General features: G+C 40.0%; 2 protein-coding genes across 6 annotated transcripts; both read right to left on the minus strand.

Moving 5' to 3' along the window:
* Nucleotides 1-1,422: 1,422 nt before the first annotated feature.
* Nucleotides 1,423-6,348, minus strand: LOC113030142 (complement C1q-like protein 2). Of its 3 annotated transcripts, none has more exons than XM_026181309.1 (6): nt 6,116-6,348; nt 5,333-5,644; nt 5,020-5,073; nt 4,067-4,120; nt 2,647-2,781; nt 1,423-2,543 (listed from the first exon to the last, which is right to left on the minus strand). In XM_026181309.1, the coding sequence occupies exons 2-6, from the start codon at nt 5,517-5,519 to the stop codon at nt 2,263-2,265; spliced, it is 711 nt and encodes a 236-aa protein (XP_026037094.1). In that variant the 5' UTR covers nt 5,520-5,644; nt 6,116-6,348; the 3' UTR covers nt 1,423-2,262. The 3 variants fall into 3 exon arrangements, with proteins under 3 accessions (XP_026037094.1, XP_026037096.1, XP_026037093.1); XM_026181311.1 differs by having other exon boundaries at nt 5,333-5,417; nt 5,514-6,348; XM_026181308.1 differs by having other exon boundaries at nt 5,333-6,348.
* A 7,503-nt stretch (nt 6,349-13,851) lies between these two features.
* LOC113030143 (complement C1q-like protein 2) lies at nt 13,852-18,317 on the minus strand. 3 transcript variants are annotated; one of them, XM_026181313.1, is made up of 6 exons: nt 18,085-18,317; nt 17,302-17,613; nt 16,989-17,042; nt 16,045-16,098; nt 14,625-14,759; nt 13,852-14,521 (listed from the first exon to the last, which is right to left on the minus strand). In XM_026181313.1, the coding sequence occupies exons 2-6, from the start codon at nt 17,486-17,488 to the stop codon at nt 14,241-14,243; spliced, it is 711 nt and encodes a 236-aa protein (XP_026037098.1). In that variant the 5' UTR covers nt 17,489-17,613; nt 18,085-18,317; the 3' UTR covers nt 13,852-14,240. The 3 variants fall into 3 exon arrangements, with proteins under 3 accessions (XP_026037098.1, XP_026037099.1, XP_026037097.1); XM_026181314.1 differs by having other exon boundaries at nt 17,302-17,386; nt 17,483-18,317; XM_026181312.1 differs by having other exon boundaries at nt 17,302-18,317.
* Nucleotides 18,318-18,936: the final 619 nt, after the last annotated feature.

The following is an 18,936-nucleotide window of genomic DNA, read 5'->3' on the forward strand; positions in this document are numbered from 1 at the left end:
ATACAAACACTCAGCACTCACCCAACGTAAGGACTGACATAAATGGACATGTACACACAATCACACTCCCCAAACATACTCTATACCCCGGGTCCAGGTACCCTCGCCCCAGAGGGGGAAACGGCACCTAGGCCGAGGAGATGTTACCCTTCATCCCGGGGTGGAGGCAAGCAGACTGCCCCAGGCTCCGCAGCAGCAGGGAGGCCCCGCATCCCAGATCTCAATCGGATGGCCAACACCTCCTCCCAGCCCCCACGCCCGATGGTCAGCAGAGAACGGGGGTGTGTGAAGACCGCATACCTCCCTCCTCCCGCTCATGTGTAGTGTTGTGGAAAGTCAGAAGCTGTTGCTCATTCGCTCTCCACCTGCACACCTCTGCGGCTGGCTTCATCTCCACCGCACGTTACAGGTTGTCATTTTCAACAAGTACTTGAATGTTTAATTTGCTTAAAATTATTTTTTTCAGAAATGAGCACTAAATCAGATTTTAAAAAGAAATCTCAGAAATCATAAGTAATTCATTGCTTGCCTATTTTTGGTAGTCTGGGAGCAGTTACAGTGTCTGTGGGCATGCAGTTTTAGAAGGATGACAAGAGGAGAGAAACTGCAGAGAGTCACATAAGATTGCAACACTGCTTTCTGTTCTCAACTCTGGATAGTGATACTTTGCTAAGCTTGACAGTCAACACTAAAAAACGAGAGTAAATTCTGTGAGTGAAACAAATGAGCTTTGAACCACTTCTTAGCACTTTTGCTGCACTCACACTGACCCACATCTCCCCAACAGGGCCTCTAGGACTGAGGGGAACAGCACCAAGTTGCAGGAAGTGACATCCACAGAGCGCCAAAGACCACACAAATGTTATGTGTTATGACCTTTGTGAAAAAGTCCAGTGTAACAAACCCTGATGTTGCATTCAGGCCATACAGGCTTTGAGAAATCACCAACAGAAGGCATCAAGAAGAAGCTAAAAAGACTCATAGATAATCAAAGGGAAAAGAAAGAAAACCATCCTACAGAGAATTCACATCATTCTCCAGAATCTAATACAGTTACTATTGATTATATTAAAAAATATTTTGGCCCAGAAGGAATCCCAGCTTTAAGATAAACTTGTAATGTTGGAAAAAAGGGGAATTTTCCAATGATATAACCAGATTTTACTGTCCACCTATCCCATATGGAAAGTTTAACCAGAATGTACTTGTTGAAGTTTTCCTGCTTGACTAATCAGAAAACCTATAAAATGTTAAGAGAAACAATGTTTATTTCTGTTTCTCTGTAAAAGAGACATTGAACTGAGAAAACTTTGTTGTTAAAACGATTAAACATACAATAATGTTATTGGTTCTTCTCCTTATTATTATTATTAAAGTCACGATTTGTCATAGTCCCCCAATCCTCTCTGTGCTGGCCTACCATTTTCTCTCCCTCCTCTTTATGTGTGTGTGTTAGTTTTTGTTCAGGGACAGGACTCATTCTGCGTTTCCACCTGTGATAGTAACTCCCAGCATGTGTAGATTTGATTGCTGCTCTATGTATAAAACACATGAAAAGAAATCAACAATGCTAGTTCAAAGATGCTTTTATTTTGAAAGTAAAGAATTTAAAGAAATGAACCCGAGTAAGTTTACAGTCAGTTATCTGTGTCTGCATTTAGATTCGGATGAAAAATAAGGAAACATTCCTCCACAGCACTGACACACATTTTATATCAAACTAAATCAGCTGTTTACAGTTTTATCATGATAGTCAGATTAAGTTTAACATCTGTTAAGAGTTTAAGAAAAACACCTGCATGATTATCAAAGAAGAGAAAAAAACTGTTGGATTTTGCTCAACTTAACAGGAAAGACTCCAGTTAAAAGCAAACATGTGGGCCAGCAGTCACCAAAATAACAGACTGACCAACACAGGACAGTGGAGCCAATAAAAAACGATGCAGTTTACCAACTTATAGAAAATAGTCATTACCTAATGGAGGAGCAGCACTTTATGAAGAGCCGACTCAAAGAAAGGACAAAGAGAAGAGAATCACTGAGCATGTAACTGGATTTATTTGAATCAAAGATAACAAGAAGAAGTAAATTATCTGAGTCAGTAGAAACAAATAAACACAAAACTAGAACCCAACCAGAAAGAGAGAGAGAGCAAGAAACTGATTCCAGCAGGTGATTTACTTCCTGTTTTACTTCTAAAAATGGCTAAGCTCCGCCCACACAGGACAGGCCAAACAGGAAGTGTTGGAGCTGTCACACCTCTCACATGGTGAAGATCAGATGACCACTGAAGGTGGTGTGATGATTTTGATTGTCATATATCCTTCTACCATCGAGGAGACGCACAAACACCTGATCTCCAACCTCTAGAAGCAGTGAGGCTCCATTAGAGCCACTCAGTTCTCCAGCTGCTGTTTGGTGTTCATATGCAATAACAACGAGCCCTTGATTCTTGTACAAATAAGCACCTACAGCAACACCACCCTGTCCAAACATGTGCAACTCAAAGTGGTAGACTCCTCTCACTGGTGCAGTGAAAATACCTGTGGGACATTTGTTTTTGTTAAAAGGAAAATCAGCTGTTAGAACATCTGGAACATCAGCCTGACATCAACATAGCTGAGAAGTGACATTCAGTGTTATTACCTGTGGATGGGTTGTAGGCATTTCCAATGTTCGTGATAACATGTTTGAAGACCAGAGTGGTCTCTGTGTTAAAGGGTCCGACGTATGGTCCAGTGCCTGGAAGAAGCACAGCTGCTGAGAAAGCCACATGTGTGGCTGAGAGAGAGAGAGAAATGTCATTATTTAAACTTCCTGTTGTAGAGTTAGACTCTTCCCAAAAAAGTGACCATGACAAAAACTTTAATCTCCAATGAAAGAAATGTTTGACAGCTGGAAGCGTTTCACTGTCACAGAAGAAATCAAACTCTGTGACTTGAAAATGAAATTTGATCAAATCTAACTTTGAGGATCCTAAACTCGTCCTTTAGATCAGACAGGAAGTTATTTTGTAGCTTCTGCCAAGACAACAAACTGTGTTATTCAGTCTTTTAGTTGCATTTTGGTTTGTGCTTCAGAAAAACATAAGCTCAGTTTAATGTCATTCAGTTTTCAAAAAACAGGAAAAAGGAAACTGTGCATGGCTTTAAACGCTTATCCAACAGGTGCTCATCAGCAGGGTGAACACGAGTTCAATACAACACAGGAGTTCGTGGGGTCACCTGTTTCTGACAAGATCATATAAAAATAAAACATTAAAATAGACTAACGTGTATCAAGTCTGAGTCTTCATCAAGGTCTGACAAATATACAGTCAGTCAGGATTAAATCCCAGCCCTGAGTGGCTCTCACCCTACATCTGTGCCAATGTATTTTAAACCTTAGAGCAAACTCATTTTTCAGTGATGACAGATTTCTTTAGGAGAGAAAAAACATGATGTTTCTGCCATTTAATTCTTTGTCTAGTTCTTTTTGTCTTCAGCGTAGTATAAATGACCATGGAGAGGTTTTTATGAGTAGGAAAAGCCATAAACCTGATAATAACTAATACAGAACTCTCACTGAAACAGTGAAAAGTCCAAAAGTTTATGGCCTTGTTCATATTTTCCTAAGCTGACCAGGGGGTCAGATTGGAGTGTTCGGCAAGTCAATTCTGGCCCCTGGGCTTAAAGTTTAACACCCCAGCCGTAGCAGATGCTAAAAGTGAAAAATGCCAAAATACAGAGGTCCATACATATAAAAACTATATGAAGACTCAGAGGCAATATGTATTTCTTGGTAAATTTCTCCAGGAATTCAATTTCTTTTTTGATAATTTTATCCTAGAGTCCCTCAGAAATTCTTTTTTCATAATGTAATTCAGAAAAGTGGATCCAGTAATTGTACTTGATGTGTAAAAACACTGTGTGTACTAAAGTTATTTCTGTGAATGAAATAAAAATGTTCAAGCACAGTGACACCACTTTATGAATAGATTGATAGCACTGACATATGTTGATCCACCAAAAGTAAAACATCTGCACAGCCAGTAAATGCACAGTCAGATAAGATTTCCACACAGTACCTTGTAGCTCCTGCTTCAGCGCGTCAATCTCAGTCTTCAGCTTTGCTGCACCATCTGAAAAAAGCAAAGAAATCAAACAATCTCACTGACAGCACACAGTGATTCACATGTTTTTATCTGTAAGTAAGAAAGTAACTGTGACTCTCATTCTGTTCATGCTACACCGAGCGGTGGTCTCCCCCACGTCCCCTCATCCTCCACCTCACACAGGACCACACCTCCTACAGGTGCTGGGTGGAGAATGGTTGAAGAAGCAGACTTGTTTGACTGCATCACTGAACAAACTGATTCTCATTTGAAATCTGTGCAGTTTCACGCTGTCATGTTTATCCACAGTCTGTCAACTCTCCACTTTGTGTTTCCCTCTCTCTTTCACTGAGACATGAACCCTAGACTGTATGTAAACAATGGCGTTATCATGCCACTATAGCTCTGCTGGTTGAGCAGGTGACCAGTATTGATTATACTTACATAGCACCTTTCTACTCAGCTGACCACACAATGTGCTTGTATTCATACACATACTTTTGATCTTTGTCTAAGAGCTTTGCCTAACACACTCTGATAGAGGCATGTCGCCCAAAGAAGCTTCAGCATGTGGAGCCAGAGAGCGATCCACCAACCTTCCAGTTGGTAGATGAGCTGCTACCACCTGAGCCACAGCTGCCCCGTATGCTGAAAGACTGCAGTGCAGCTCATTTGCCCTCGCTCTCTCCCTGCTTTACCACAAATAAAGACAATGTTGGTGGTCAAGTTGCCTCTGTGATGAACTACAGATTTTCTAGCACAGTAGCGCCACCTGGTGGACAGATTTATAGGAGTAACATATGTTGATCCACCAAGTTTTAAGTCAAATATTTACACCCTTTATATTTTAGCATCAAAAACGTGTCAGCTGCAGATTTTTTTAACAGTTAGAAATGATCAGAGCCATGATGATTTCCACACAATACCTGTAGACTGCAGCTTCAGCTGGTCAATTTCACTCTTCAGCTTTGCGGTCTGTTCTGAAATAAGTGCAAAATAAAATTTATTTCCCTGGACCATCAATTTCTTTAAGGATTGGCCAAAATTTCTGTACTTACTTTTATATTTCATTTCTATACAAAATATTTATTTTCACAAGAAAACAAAACCATGAATGTTTGTCATTTCAGTCATTCTGAATATTTACGAGTGACATTGATATCTCTCTAACACAACACTGGATCATATGCCAATTTGTTTTTGCTGTTACTTCTCTCACTACCTGACATGATACTGTACCTTGAGTCTCTTTCTGTAGGACCGTGATCTGCTCTTTCTGCACAGCCACTGAGGCGGTCAGCTGTCTCAGCACAGCTTGGGTGTCCTGTGGACAGGGTTGTTGGTTTGAAGACTTATCTGCTTCAGCCAGATTTGCTGAAACAGTGCAGACTGAAAGCAACAGCGAGAAAAACACAATGACCTCCATGGTGATATTGTGTCCTCTGCTACTCCGACTGAGGTTTTTATAGCATGTCAGACAAAGGTGTGTATATGGGGAGGTTACTTCCTCCAAACTTCCTCCCACAGACACAGCAAAATCTGAAACTTTCACTACAACACAAGTAAAGACTTTATCAATGAACCATGAATATCACATTTTCATCTTGTTACACTTTGTGAAGCTGGTCACGTTTTGTTTCTCTTTTCAGACTGTTGGAGATTGAGGAAATCTTGAGAGAATGAGGAAGAGGAATGCAAAAGAGATGAACGGATAAAACACCAGCTGAAAGGTGCTGTTTAATTACATTACTTGTGAGGTCAAACCCAGTCATATTTTGGTCTGTGGCCTTGTATTTTTGTAGCTTTGAAACTATGGTCTGGAGGTGTTTACGCCTGGGGCGGTTGATGAGGAAGTCCAACTGTACTTGAATGGCTTATCCTCTGCATTAAGGCTGGTGTATCTTTGCAATAACTGTCATGGTTGTGTTGTATGGCAAGCAGGATGAGGACCCGTATGTAGGCCTGAAGAATAAACTCAAAACGGCAGCTTTATTGCTGGAAAAACTCACGACAAATACAAACCTAAAGGAGAAACTGGAAACAAGAAACTCAAACTAGAAAACAAACCATGAACTGAGAACTAGGAAGTGAGCAGAAACACAGAGGAGAAAAACACAGCATTGTGACGGTATGATGGGGAACAGGTGGAAACACAGCTGGGACTAATCTGACATAATGAGACAGGGGAAAGCAAAGCTCAAAACACTGGACACAGGACACGAGACTCTCAAAGTAAAACAGAAAACACAAGCGACACTCACAAGGGTCGGCTGTCGCAGGGAAATGAACTGGAATACAGGGGGGTCATCAACCCAAGGACAGTCAGGGAAAATAGATGAAGATCTTTTTAGACAGGACAGCTACAGCTGCCCGTAGTGGACCTTATCACAGCCACAGAAACTGCCATAAGAATTAATAAATTAACACAACCTGAAGCAGAGCAAATCAGGATGAAGTTTTCAGCCACTCCCTCCAGCGCAACAACAAGTAACCCGATCAAACAGCTCCTTTCAGCTAAGCTGGTGTTTTCCTGGTTCATCTCTGTTGTTTTTAAAGATATCACCATTATCTAACAATCATGCCAACTGATAAGCTTGACACAATACAAGAAACATGAGGATGTGGAACAGAAGACCAGTAAAAGGGGAAAGTAGAGCTCTCTTTCTTTCCCAGCAGAACTTGGTTAGCTTTGGTCTTTGTAATGTTTTTATACAGAGATATCAGTTGGATATGTACTATACATATGTGCATGAAAACCACATTGTTCTGAGAAAATGGTTGTGAGTCAAGTAATAATTAATCTGACACTCAGGGGCTATAAATCTACCCTGTGATCTTTTTCAGTTATGATTAGGAATACAACTTCTGCTTATTACTGTCTGATCATTACTGTGTTTTCTTTGAAAGTAAAATCTCAGCCCACACAAATATATCAACAACAGTGATCACAAAACGGTGTATAACTGAACACAGTAGTGCAATTTTTAACCAGGTCTTCCCATTAACACCTGACCTGCCCAGAGGGTCAGTCAATGAGCTCGTCAATAGCTTCAATGCTAACATGTTAAATGTAATGGACACTATTGCTCCCATTAAGGTGAAGGTTATCTCTGGAAGGAAAAAGTCTCCATGGAGAAACTCCACACTGGTGAAAAATGAAAAAAGAGAGTGTAGGAAAGCTGAGCGCAGATGGAGAAAAACAACCTCCAGGTTCATTATGACATTTATAAAGAGAAACTTCACAATTATAATTTACAACTGAGGAATGCAAGGAGGTCCTACTTCTCTGACATCATCACTAAAAACAGCCATAATGCTCGGGTCTTATTTTCTACAGTTGACAGGCTAACAAACCCTCCTGTGTCAGTGGCAGCTGAACTTCATTCGACCATGGCCTGCAATGACTTTGCCAAATTCTTCACTGAAAAAATCCAAAAAATTAGACAAGCAATTGGTACATCAACAGCAGATCCAGGATATGTACTGTGTCCACCAAAAAACTGTTTAAACACCATGAAACAGTTTCAACCTATTAACAGCAAAGACCTGGAGGACATCTTAGGTCAACTGAACTCCTCCTCCTGCTGTTTAGATGTCCTGCCAACAAGTTTTTTCAAAAAGGTCTCAAAGACTTTAGAGTCAGACCTGTTACAGATCGTCAACTTTTCTTTATTATCAGGTGTGTTTCCAGAATCACTAAAAACTGCTGTAATCAAACCTATACTGAAAAAGGACAATCTTGACAAGACACAAATGAACAACTACAGGCCGATCTCAAATCTCCCGTTTTTAAGTAAGATCATTGAAAAAGCAGTTTCTCAACAGCTCAGTTACTTCTTAAAACAGAATAATTGCTACGAGGCCTTCCAGTCAGGTTTTAGACAGAACCACAGCACTGAAACCGCTCTGACCAAAGTGTTTAATGACATATGTCTGAATACAGACAGTGGAAAAATGTCAGTCCTAGTTTTACTGGATCTCAGTGCAGCATTTGATACAGTTGACCACAACATATTACTCAAACGACTGGAGAACTGGACAGGTCTTTCAGGAACTGTACTAAACTGGTTCAAAACATACGTAGAAAACAGGAAATACTTTGTATCAATAGGTAACTTCACATCTGAGCAGACAAGTATCACATGTGGAGTTCCCCAAGGTTCCATCTTGGGACCCCTTCTGTTTAACATCTACATGCTCCCACTGGCACAGATTATAAACAACAACAAAATAAACTATCACAGCTATGCAGATGACACACAAATATATATCACAATGTCACCAGGAGACCGAGGCCCTGTACAGGCTCTTGGTAAATGCATTGAGGAAATCAATGACTGGTTGTGCCACAATTTTCTCCAGCTAAACAAAAGCAAAACTGAGGTAATAGTCTTTGGCGCCAAAGAAAAACGATTACAGGTCACCAGAGAACTTCAATCTATACATCTAAAAACCACAAACCAGGCGAGAAATTTGGGTGTAGTGATGGATGCAGACCTAAACTTAGAAAAACACATTAAGACAATAACAAAGTCAGCTTACTATCACCTCAAGAATATATCAAGGATAAAAGATCTGATGTCTCAACAGGACCTGGAAAAACTAGTCCATGCATTCATCTTTAGTAGGCTTGATTACTGTAACAGCATCTTTACAGGTCTACCTAAAAAATCAGTCAGACAACTACAGCTCATTCAGAACTCTGCTGCTCGAGTCCTCACTAAGACCAAAAAAGTGGACCACATCAGTCCAGCTCTGAGGTCTTTACACTGGCTGCCTGTCCGTCAGAGGATAGACTTTAAAGTTCTGATGCTGGCCTATAAAGCTCTGAATGGTTTAGGACCAAAATACATCAATGACCTCCTGACCCAGTATGGACCATCCAGATCCCTCAGGTCATCTGGATCCGGTCTTTTATCAGTTCCCAGAGTCAGAACCAGACACGGAGAAGCTGCATTCAGCTTTTATGCTCCTTATATCTGGAACAAACTCCCAGAAAGCCTCAGATCAGCTGAAACACTCAGTTTATTTAAATCCAGGTTGAAGACTCACCTGTTCTCAGCTGCATTTGAATAAAGCACCAAATCCACACTTTTAAGCTTAAATTTCAAAACTTACATTTAACTACTGATTTTATCTACTGCTCTGATTTAATCTGTTTTGATTTTATATACTGTTGTTTGTTTGTTTGTTTGTTAATTAGGTAGTTAGTTTATTTGCTTGTTTTAATCAATTTTAAATCATGCTTTTTATTTGTTCTTGTTTCTAATGTCTCTGTAAAGCACTTTGAATCACCTTGTTGTTGAATTGTGCTATACAAATAAACTTGCCTTGCCTTGCCTTATTAAGTGGTAATAAGCATACGGTAGCGTTCATACAACTAATTTCATTTCACCAAAACACAAAAATATGTTTTTTAACTAAACTGATAATAGAGTTTTAAAGAGGGCTAGAAATGACTTGTTTTCTACACTTCTTCTCAGTGTTGCGCTCTACCATTTCCTCCTAACGTTATCCGAACATGGGCATGAGCATGGGTGTCTTGCTTTCTATTAAAGAACACACAAATTATAGAAGAAACACATTTAATAAAGAATGAGTTTAAATTTTTTGTAATTTTAATATAATTAGTTATACAAATTTGTTAAACTGCAGGAATGTCTTAAAGATATAAAGACTTGGGTGACCTCTAATTTCCTGCTTCTAAATTCAGATAAAAAATTATACAATAACTTGAAGTTATTGTACTCAGCCCCCAAAATCTTGAATATGCTCTCTGCTTGTTCTAAATGGCATTACCTTGGCCTTCTTGGAGTCATTTTTTAACAGTATATGTCTTTCGGTGTGCATATGAAACAACTATGTAGGACTGCTTTCTTCCATTTGAGCTGTGGTAATCAACATGTTGTGCAGCTCTGAAGCTGACACTCAAGAAATACAGCTGTTTGGGTCGAAATGTCACTATTAGCTTTGGGCAGAAATCCTAAATTCAGTTTTGTGACTACAGAAAACAAGTGCAGGATATTTGTTTGTGAAAGGGTGACTGGAACTGATGCCACTGTAGGACACTTCCTCATACTTCTGGAGTTTGAATTTTGTGAAGCTGGTCACCTTTTGTTTCTCTTTTCAGACTGTTGGAGATTGAGGAAATCTTGAGAGAATGAGGAAGAGGAATGCAAAAGAGATGAACGGATAAAACACCAGCTGAAAGGTGCTGTTTAATTACATTACTTGTGAGGTCAAACCCAGTCATATTTTGGTCTGTGGCCTTGTATTTTTGTAGCTTTGAAACTATGGTCTGGAGGTGTTTACGCCTGGGGCGGTTGATGAGGAAGTCCAACTGTACTTGAATGGCTTATCCTCTGCATTAAGGCTGGTGTATCTTTGCAATAACTGTCATGGTTGTGTTGTATGGCAAGCAGGATGAGGACCCGTATGTAGGCCTGAAGAATAAAGTCAAAACGGCAGCTTTATTGCTGGAAAAACTCACGACAAATACAAACCTAAAGGAGAAACTGGAAACAAGAAACTCAAACTAGAAAACAAACCATGAACTGAGAACTAGGAAGTGAGCAGAAACACAGAGGAGAAAAACACAGCATTGTGACGGTATGATGGGGAACAGGTGGAAACACAGCTGGGACTAATCTGACATAATGAGACAGGGGAAAGCAAAGCTCAAAACACTGGACACAGGACACGAGACTCTCAAAGTAAAACAGAAAACACAAGCGACACTCACAAGGGTCGGCTGTCGCAGGGAAATGAACTGGAATACAGGGGGGTCATCAACCCAAGGACAGTCAGGGAAAATAGATGAAGATCTTTTTAGACAGGACAGCTACAGCTGCCCGTAGTGGACCTTATCACAGCCACAGAAACTGCCATAAGAATTAATAAATTAACACAACCTGAAGCAGAGCAAATCAGGATGAAGTTTTCAGCCACTCCCTCCAGTGCAACAACAAGTAACCCGATCAAACAGCTCCTTTCAGCTAAGCTGGTGTTTTCCTGGTTCATCTCTGTTGTTTTTAAAGATATCACCATTATCTAACAATCATGCCAACTGATAAGCTTGACACAATACAAGAAACATGAGGATGTGGAATAGAAGACGGGTAAAAGGGGAAAGTAGAGCTCTCTTTCTTTCCCAGCAGAACTTGGTTAGCTTTGGTCTTTGTAATGTTTTTATACAGAGATATCAGTTGGATATGTACTATACATATGTGCATGAAAACCACATTGTTCTGAGAAAATGGTTGTGAGTCAAGTAATAATTAATCTGTCACTCAGGGGCTATAAATCTACCCTGTGATCTTTTTCAGTTATGATTAGGAATACAACTTCTGCTTATTAAGTGGTAATAAGCGTACGGTAGCGTTCATACAACTAATTTCATTTCACCAAAACACAAAAATATGTTTTTTAACTAAACTGATAATAGAGTTTTAATTTCTGTGGGATCTGTAGATAATTCCCCTTGATCGTTCCTAATTATATTAATGGCTCTGTCAGATTCAAGTTTCTTTATCTGCCAAGCTAGTAGTCTACCCGGCTTTTCACCCTGATCATAAAACGTCGGTTTCAATCTTATTAAACCATCTTCAGCTTTAAGCATAGACAGTTCCTCGTATTTAGCTTTAAGGGTCAATAATTCCTGTTTGTTCTGTGTTGAATCATCTATGTTAATTTCTCTCTCTAATTCTCTAATTTTATTGTCTAATTCGTTCATTGTCTGTTTGAATTTGTTAAATTTAGAGCTGGTGAAAATTATCATTTGTCCTCTAATATATGCCTTTGTTAGGGTCCCTGGGTCGTTGACCCAGTGTTTTGTGTTTTTGGTTCTTTGATTTTGTTATTTCATTATATTCTAGCTTTGCTTTATGGGTTTTAGGATCATTCTTAGTTTAGGTTCTCTGGGTGGGGTTGGTTAGAGTTTTAGTGTTCTGGTTTTCTGTCTGTGTTCCATAGTTGCTGTCTTCCCTGTCTGCTGTATCCCCACATCCAGTCAGTGTCTGTGTCTGCCCTGGTCCCACGTCTCTGTTCCGTTTGTAGTGCCTGCATGTGAGTCTGTGTCTTTGTTCAGTCTGTGTTATATGCTTCCTGTTTTACTTTGAAGGTCTCTGTCTTGTCTCAGTGTGTTCAGTTTACGCTTCTTTGGTCTCGTCAGTTCTGATTTGTCCCAGCTGTGTTTCCCTCCTGTTACTCATTCCCTGATTGCTCCCTCTGTGTATTTAAGCCCTGTGTTTCTTAGTGTCTGTGTCGCAATCTACCGTTTATTTTGCTGTGTGTTTTGCCCATCCACCGGTGTTAGTTTATTTTGAGTTTTTTCTAGTTATGTGATGTTTGCGTTCAGCATTAAAGCTGTTTTGGTTTAAGTTCTGTCTCCGGAGTCTGCATCTTGGGTCCTATTCCTGTCCTCACACAGCCGTCACCTAACAGCCTTAAAAGCTTCCCACCTAACGGCTGCAGTTGTTTGAATTGTATTAATTGAGAAGGAGAGATCAATGTGTTCTCCTACAAATTTCATAAAGTCAGAATCATGTATCCATTTAGGGTGCAAGCGCCACTTGTTTGAGCGGCTATTCACTTGTTCTACCTCATAAAATAGTGAGGTTGGGGCATGATCTGACAACACAATGCTGTCATATATACACTTAGTTATATTGGGTAGCAAAGATGAGGAAATTAAAAAATAATCTATTCGGGAGTGGGATTTAAATACTGCTGAATAACATGAGAATTCCCTTTGATTGGGGTTTTGAATTCTCCATGGATCACAGAGGTTCAGATCTTTCAAATATTGTTGTATTTTTTTTCTTGTTTGAGAGTGTGAAGTGTCCATCCCTGATGAGCGGTCAAGCTTCGGGTCCAGAGTACAATTTAAGTCACCTGCCAATATTATCCTACCAGGAAGGGTAGCTATCAATAGAAATAAATTCTCAAAAAATGAAGGGTTATCATCATTAGGGCCATAAACATTAACTAAATTGAAATTCTCTTTCAAGGGAGTTCCTTGAACCACCAAAAATCTGCCAGCTTTATCATAAATAGTGTTATTTACTTGGAAAGGCACTGAATTATGAATTAACACCATAACCCCTCTCGCGTGCGAAGGGCAACAGGATGCTAGCACTTTGCCTGGCCATCTCCTACGTACTTTCACCACATCCTCTCTGAGTAAATGGGTCTCTTGGATAAACGCTATTGATGACTCAAGTTGTTTAAGCCTGGGGTTCTTCTCCTTATTATTAAAGTCACGATTTGTCATAGTCCCCCAATCCTCTCTGTGCTGGCCTACCATTTTTTCTCCCTCCTCTTTATGTGTGTGTGTTAGTTTTTGTTCAGGGACAGGACTCATTCTGCGTTTCCACCTGTGATAGTAACTCCCAGCATGTGTAGATTTGATTGCTGCTCTATGTATAAAACACATGAAAAGAAATCAACAATGCTAGTTCAAAGATGCTTTTATTTTGAAAGTAAAGAATTTAAAGAAATGAACCCGAGTAAGTTTACAGTCAGTTATCTGTGTCTGCATTTGGATTCAGATGAAAAATAAGGAAACATTCCTCCACAGCACTGACACACATTTTATATCAAACTAAATCAGCTGTTTACATTTTTATCATGATAGTCAGATTAGGTTTAACATCTGTTAAGAGTTTAAGAAAAACACCTGCATGATTATCAAAGAAGAGAAAAAGAGGAACTGTTGGATTTTGCTAAACTTAACAGGAAAGACTCCAGTTAAAAGCAAACATGTGGGCCACCAGTCACCAAAATAACAGACTGACCAACACAGGACAGTGGAGCCAATAAAAAACGATGCAGTTTACCAACTTATAGAAAATAGTCAGGACCTAATGGAGGAGCAGCACTTTGTGAAGAGCCGACTCAAAGAAAGGACAAAGAGAAGAGAATCACTGAGCATTTAACTGGATTGATTTGAATCAAAGATAACAAGAAGAAGTAAATTATCTGAGTCAGTAGAAACAAATAAACACAAAACTAGAACCCAACCAGAAAGAGAGAGAGAGCAAGAAACTGATTCCAGCAGGTGATTTACTTCCTGTTTTACTTCTAAAAATGGCTAAGCTCCGCCCACACAGGACAGGCCAAACAGGAAGTGTTGGAGCTGTCACACCTCTCACATGGTGAAGATCAGATGACCACTGAAGGTGGTGTGATGATTTTGATTGTCATATATCCTTCTACCATCGAGGAGACGCACAAACACCTGATCTCCAACCTCTAGAAGCAGTGAGGCTCCATTAGAGCCACTCAGTTCTCCAGCTGCTGTTTGGTGTTCATATGCAATAACAACGAGCCCTTGATTCTTGTACAAATAAGCACCTACAGCAACACCACCATGTCCAAACATGTGCAACTCAAAGTGGTAGACTCCTCTCACTGGTGCAGTGAAAATACCTGTGGGACATTTGTTTTTGTTAAAAGGAAAATCAGCTGTTAGAACATCTGGAACATCAGCCTGACATCAACATAGCTGAGAAGTGACATTCAGTGTTATTACCTGTGGATGGGTTGTAGGCATTTCCAATGTTCGTGATAACATGTTTGAAGACCAGAGTGGTCTCTGTGTTAAAGGGTCCGACGTATGGTCCAGTGCCTGGAAGAAGCACAGCTGCTGAGAAAGCCACATGTGTGGCTGAGAGAGAGAGAGAAATGTCATTATTTAAACTTCCTGTTGTAGAGTTAGACTCTTCCCAAAAAAGTGACCATGACAAAAACTTTAATCTCCAATGAAAGAAATGTTTGACAGCTGGAAGCGTTTCACTGTCACAGAAGAAATCAAACTCTGTGACTTGAAAATGAAATTTGATCAAATCTAACTTTGAGGATCCTAAACTCGTCCTTTAGATCAGACAGGAAGTTATTTTGTAGCTTCTGCCAAGACAACAAATTGTGTTATTCAGTCTTTTAGTTGCATTTTGGTTTGTGCTTCAGAAAAACATAAGCTCAGTTTAATGTCATTCAGTTTTCAAAAAACAGGAAAAAGGAAACTGTGCATGGCTTTAAACGCTTATCCAACAGGTGCTCATCAGCAGGGTGAACACGAGTTCAATACAAAACAGGAGTTCGTGGGGTCACCTGTTTCTGACAAGATCATATAAAAATAAAACATTAAAATAGACTAACGTGTATCAAGTCTGAGTCTTCATCAAGGTCTGACAAATATACAGTCAGTCAGGATTAAATCCCAGCCCTGAGTGGCTCTCACCCTACATCTGTGCCAATGTATTTTAAACCTTAGAGCAAACTCATTTTTCAGTGATGACAGATTTCTTTAGGAGAGAAAAAACATGATGTTTCTGCCATTTAATTCTTTGTCTAGTTCTTTTTGTCTTCAGCGTAGTATAAATGACCATGGAGAGGTTTTTATGAGTAGGAAAAGCCATAAACCTGATAATAACTAATACAGAACTCTCACTGAAACGGTGAAAAGTCCAAAAGTTTATGGCCTTGTTCATATTTTCCTAAGCTGACCAGGGGGTCAGATTGGAGTGTTCGGCAAGTCAATTCTGGCCCCTGGGCTTAAAGTTTAACACCCCAGCCGTAGCAGATGCTAAAAGTGAAAATGACTAAAATACAGAGGTCCATACATATAAAAACTATATGAAGACTCAGAGGCAATATGTATTTCTTGGTAAATTTCTCCAGGAATTCAATTTCTTTTTTCATAATTTTATCCTAGAGTCCCTCAGAAATTCTTTTTTCATAATGTAATTCAGAAAAGTGGATCCAGTAATTGTACTTGATGTGTAAAAACACTGTGTGTACTAAAGTTATTTCTGTGAATGAAATAAAAATGTTCAAGCACAGTGACACCACTTTATGAATAGATTGATAGCACTGACATATGTTGATCCGCCAAAAGTAAAACATCTGCACAGCCAGTAAATGCACAGTCAGATAAGATTTCCACACAGTACCTTGTAGCTCCTGCTTCAGCGCGTCAATCTCAGTCTTCAGCTTTGCTGCACCATCTGAAAAAAGCAAAGAGATCAAACAATCTCACTGACAGCACACAGTGATTCACATGTTTTTATCTGTAAGTAAGAAAGTAACTGTGACTCTCATTCTGTTCATGCTACACCGAGCGGTGGTCTCCCCCACGTCCCCTCATCCTCCACCTCACACAGGACCACACCTCCTACAGGTGCTGGGTGGAGAATGGTTGAAGAAGCAGACTTGTTTGACTGCATCACTGATTCTCATTTGAAATCTGTGCAGTTTCACGCTGTCATGTTTATCCACAGTCTGTCAACTCTCCACTTCGTGTTTCCCTCTCTCTTTCACTGAGACATGAACCCTAGACTGTATGTAAACAATGGCGTTATCATGCCACTATAGCTCTGCTGGTTGAGCAGGTGACCAGTATTGATTATACTTACATAGCACCTTTCTACTCAGCTGACCACACAATGTGCTTGTATTCATACACATACTTTTGATCTTTGTCTAAGAGCTTTGCCTAACACACTCTGATAGAGGCATGTCGCCCAAAGAAGCTTCAGCATGTGGAGCCAGAGAGCGATCCACCAACCTTCCAGTTGGTAGATGAGCTGCTACCACCTGAGCCACAGCTGCCCCGTATGCTGAAAGACTGCAGTGCAGCTCATTTGCCCTCGCTCTCTCCCTGCTTTACCACAAATAAAGACAATGTTGGTGGTCAAGTTGCCTCTGTGATGAACTACAGATTTTCTAGCACAGTAGCGCCACCTGGTGGACAGATTTATAGGAGTAACACATGTTGATCCACCAAGTTTTAAGTCAAATATTTACACCCTTTATATTTTAGCATCAAAAACGTGTCAGCTGCAGATTTTTTTAACAGTTAGAAATGATCAGAGCCATGATGATTTCCACACAATACCTGTAGACTGCAGCTTCAGCTGGTCAATTTCACTCTTCAGCTTTGCGGTCTGTTCTGAAATAAGTGCAAAATAAAATTTATTTCCCTGGACCATCAATTTCTTTAAGGATTGGCCAAAATTTCTGTACTTACTTTTATATTTCATTTCTATACAAAATATTTATTTTCACAAGAAAACAAAACCATGAATGTTTGTCATTTCAGTCATTCTGAATATTTACGAGTGACATTGATATCTCTCTAACACAACACTGGATCATATGCCAATTTGTTTTTGCTGTTACTTCTCTCACTACCTGACATGATACTGTACCTTGAGTCTCTTTCTGTAGGACCGTGATCTGCTCTTTCTGCACAGCCACTGAGGCGGTCAGCTCTCTCAGCACAGCTTGGGTGTCCTGTGGACAGGGTTGTTGGTTTGAAGACTTATCTGCTTCAGCCAGATTTGCTGAAACAGTGCAGACTGAAAGCAACAGCGAGAAAAACACAATGACCTCCATGGTGATATTGTGTCCTCTGCTACTCCGACTGAGCTTTTTATAGCATGTCAGACAAAGGTGTGTATATGGGGAGGTTACTTCCTCCAAACTTCCTCCCACAGACACAGCAAAATCTGAAACTTTCACTACAACACAAGTAAAGACTTTATCAATGAACCATGAATATCACATTTTCATCTTGTTACACTTTGTGAAGCTGGTCACGTTTTGTTTCTCTTTTCAGACTGTTGGAGATTGAGGAAATCTTGAGAGAATGAGGAAGAGGAATGCAAAAGAGATGAACGGATAAAACACCAGCTGAAAGGTGCTGTTTAATTACATTACTTGTGAGGTCAAACCCAGTCATATTTTGGTCTGTGGCCTTGTATTTTTGTAGCTTTGAAACTATGGTCTGGAGGTGTTTACGCCTGGGGCGGTTGATGAGGAAGTCCAACTGTACTTGAATGGCTTATCCTCTGCATTAAGGCTGGTGTATCTTTGCAATAACTGTCATGGTTGTGTTGTATGGCAAGCAGGATGAGGACCCGTATGTAGGCCTGAAGAATAAACTCAAAACGGCAGCTTTATTGCTGGAAAAACTCACGACAAATACAAACCTAAAGGAGAAACTGGAAACAAGAAACTCAAACTAGAAAACAAACCATGAACTGAGAACTAGGAAGTGAGCAGAAACACAGAGGAGAAAAACACAGCATTGTGACGGTATGATGGGGAACAGGTGGAAACACAGCTGGGACTAATCTGACATAATGAGACAGGGGAAAGCAAAGCTCAAAACACTGGACACAGGACACGAGACTCTCAAAGTAAAACAGAAAACACAAGCGACACTCACAAGGGTCGGCTGTCGCAGGGAAATGAACTGGAATACAGGGGGGTCATCAACCCAAGGACAGTCAGGGAAAATAGATGAAGATCTTTTTAGACAGGACAGCTACAGCTGTCCGTAGTGGACCTTATCACAGCCACAGAAACTGCCATAAGAATTAATAAATTAACACAACCTGAAGCAGAGCAAATCAGGATGAAGTTTTCAGCCACTCCCTCCAGTGCAACAACAAGTAACCCGATCAAACAGCTCCTTTCAGCTAAGCCGGTGTTTTCCTGGTTCATCTCTGTTGTTTTTAAAGATATCACCATTATCTAACAATCATGCCAACTGATAAGCTTGACACAATACAAGAAACATGAGGATGTGGAATAGAAGACCAGTAAAAGGGGAAAGTAGAGCTCTCTTTCTTTCCCAGCAGAACTTGGTTAGCTTTGGTCTTTGTAATGTTTTTATACAGAGATATCAGTTGGATATGTACTATACATATGTGCATGAAAACCACATTGTTCTGAGAAAATGGTTGTGAGTCAAGTAATAATTAATCTGACACTCAGGGGCTATAAATCTACCCTGTGATCTTTTTCAGTTATGATTAGGAATACAACTTCTGCTTATT

This window comes from Astatotilapia calliptera, chromosome 10 (assembly GCF_900246225.1).
Source record: "Astatotilapia calliptera chromosome 10, fAstCal1.2, whole genome shotgun sequence".
In the NCBI taxonomy this organism is placed as follows: Eukaryota; Metazoa; Chordata; class Actinopteri; order Cichliformes; family Cichlidae; genus Astatotilapia; species Astatotilapia calliptera.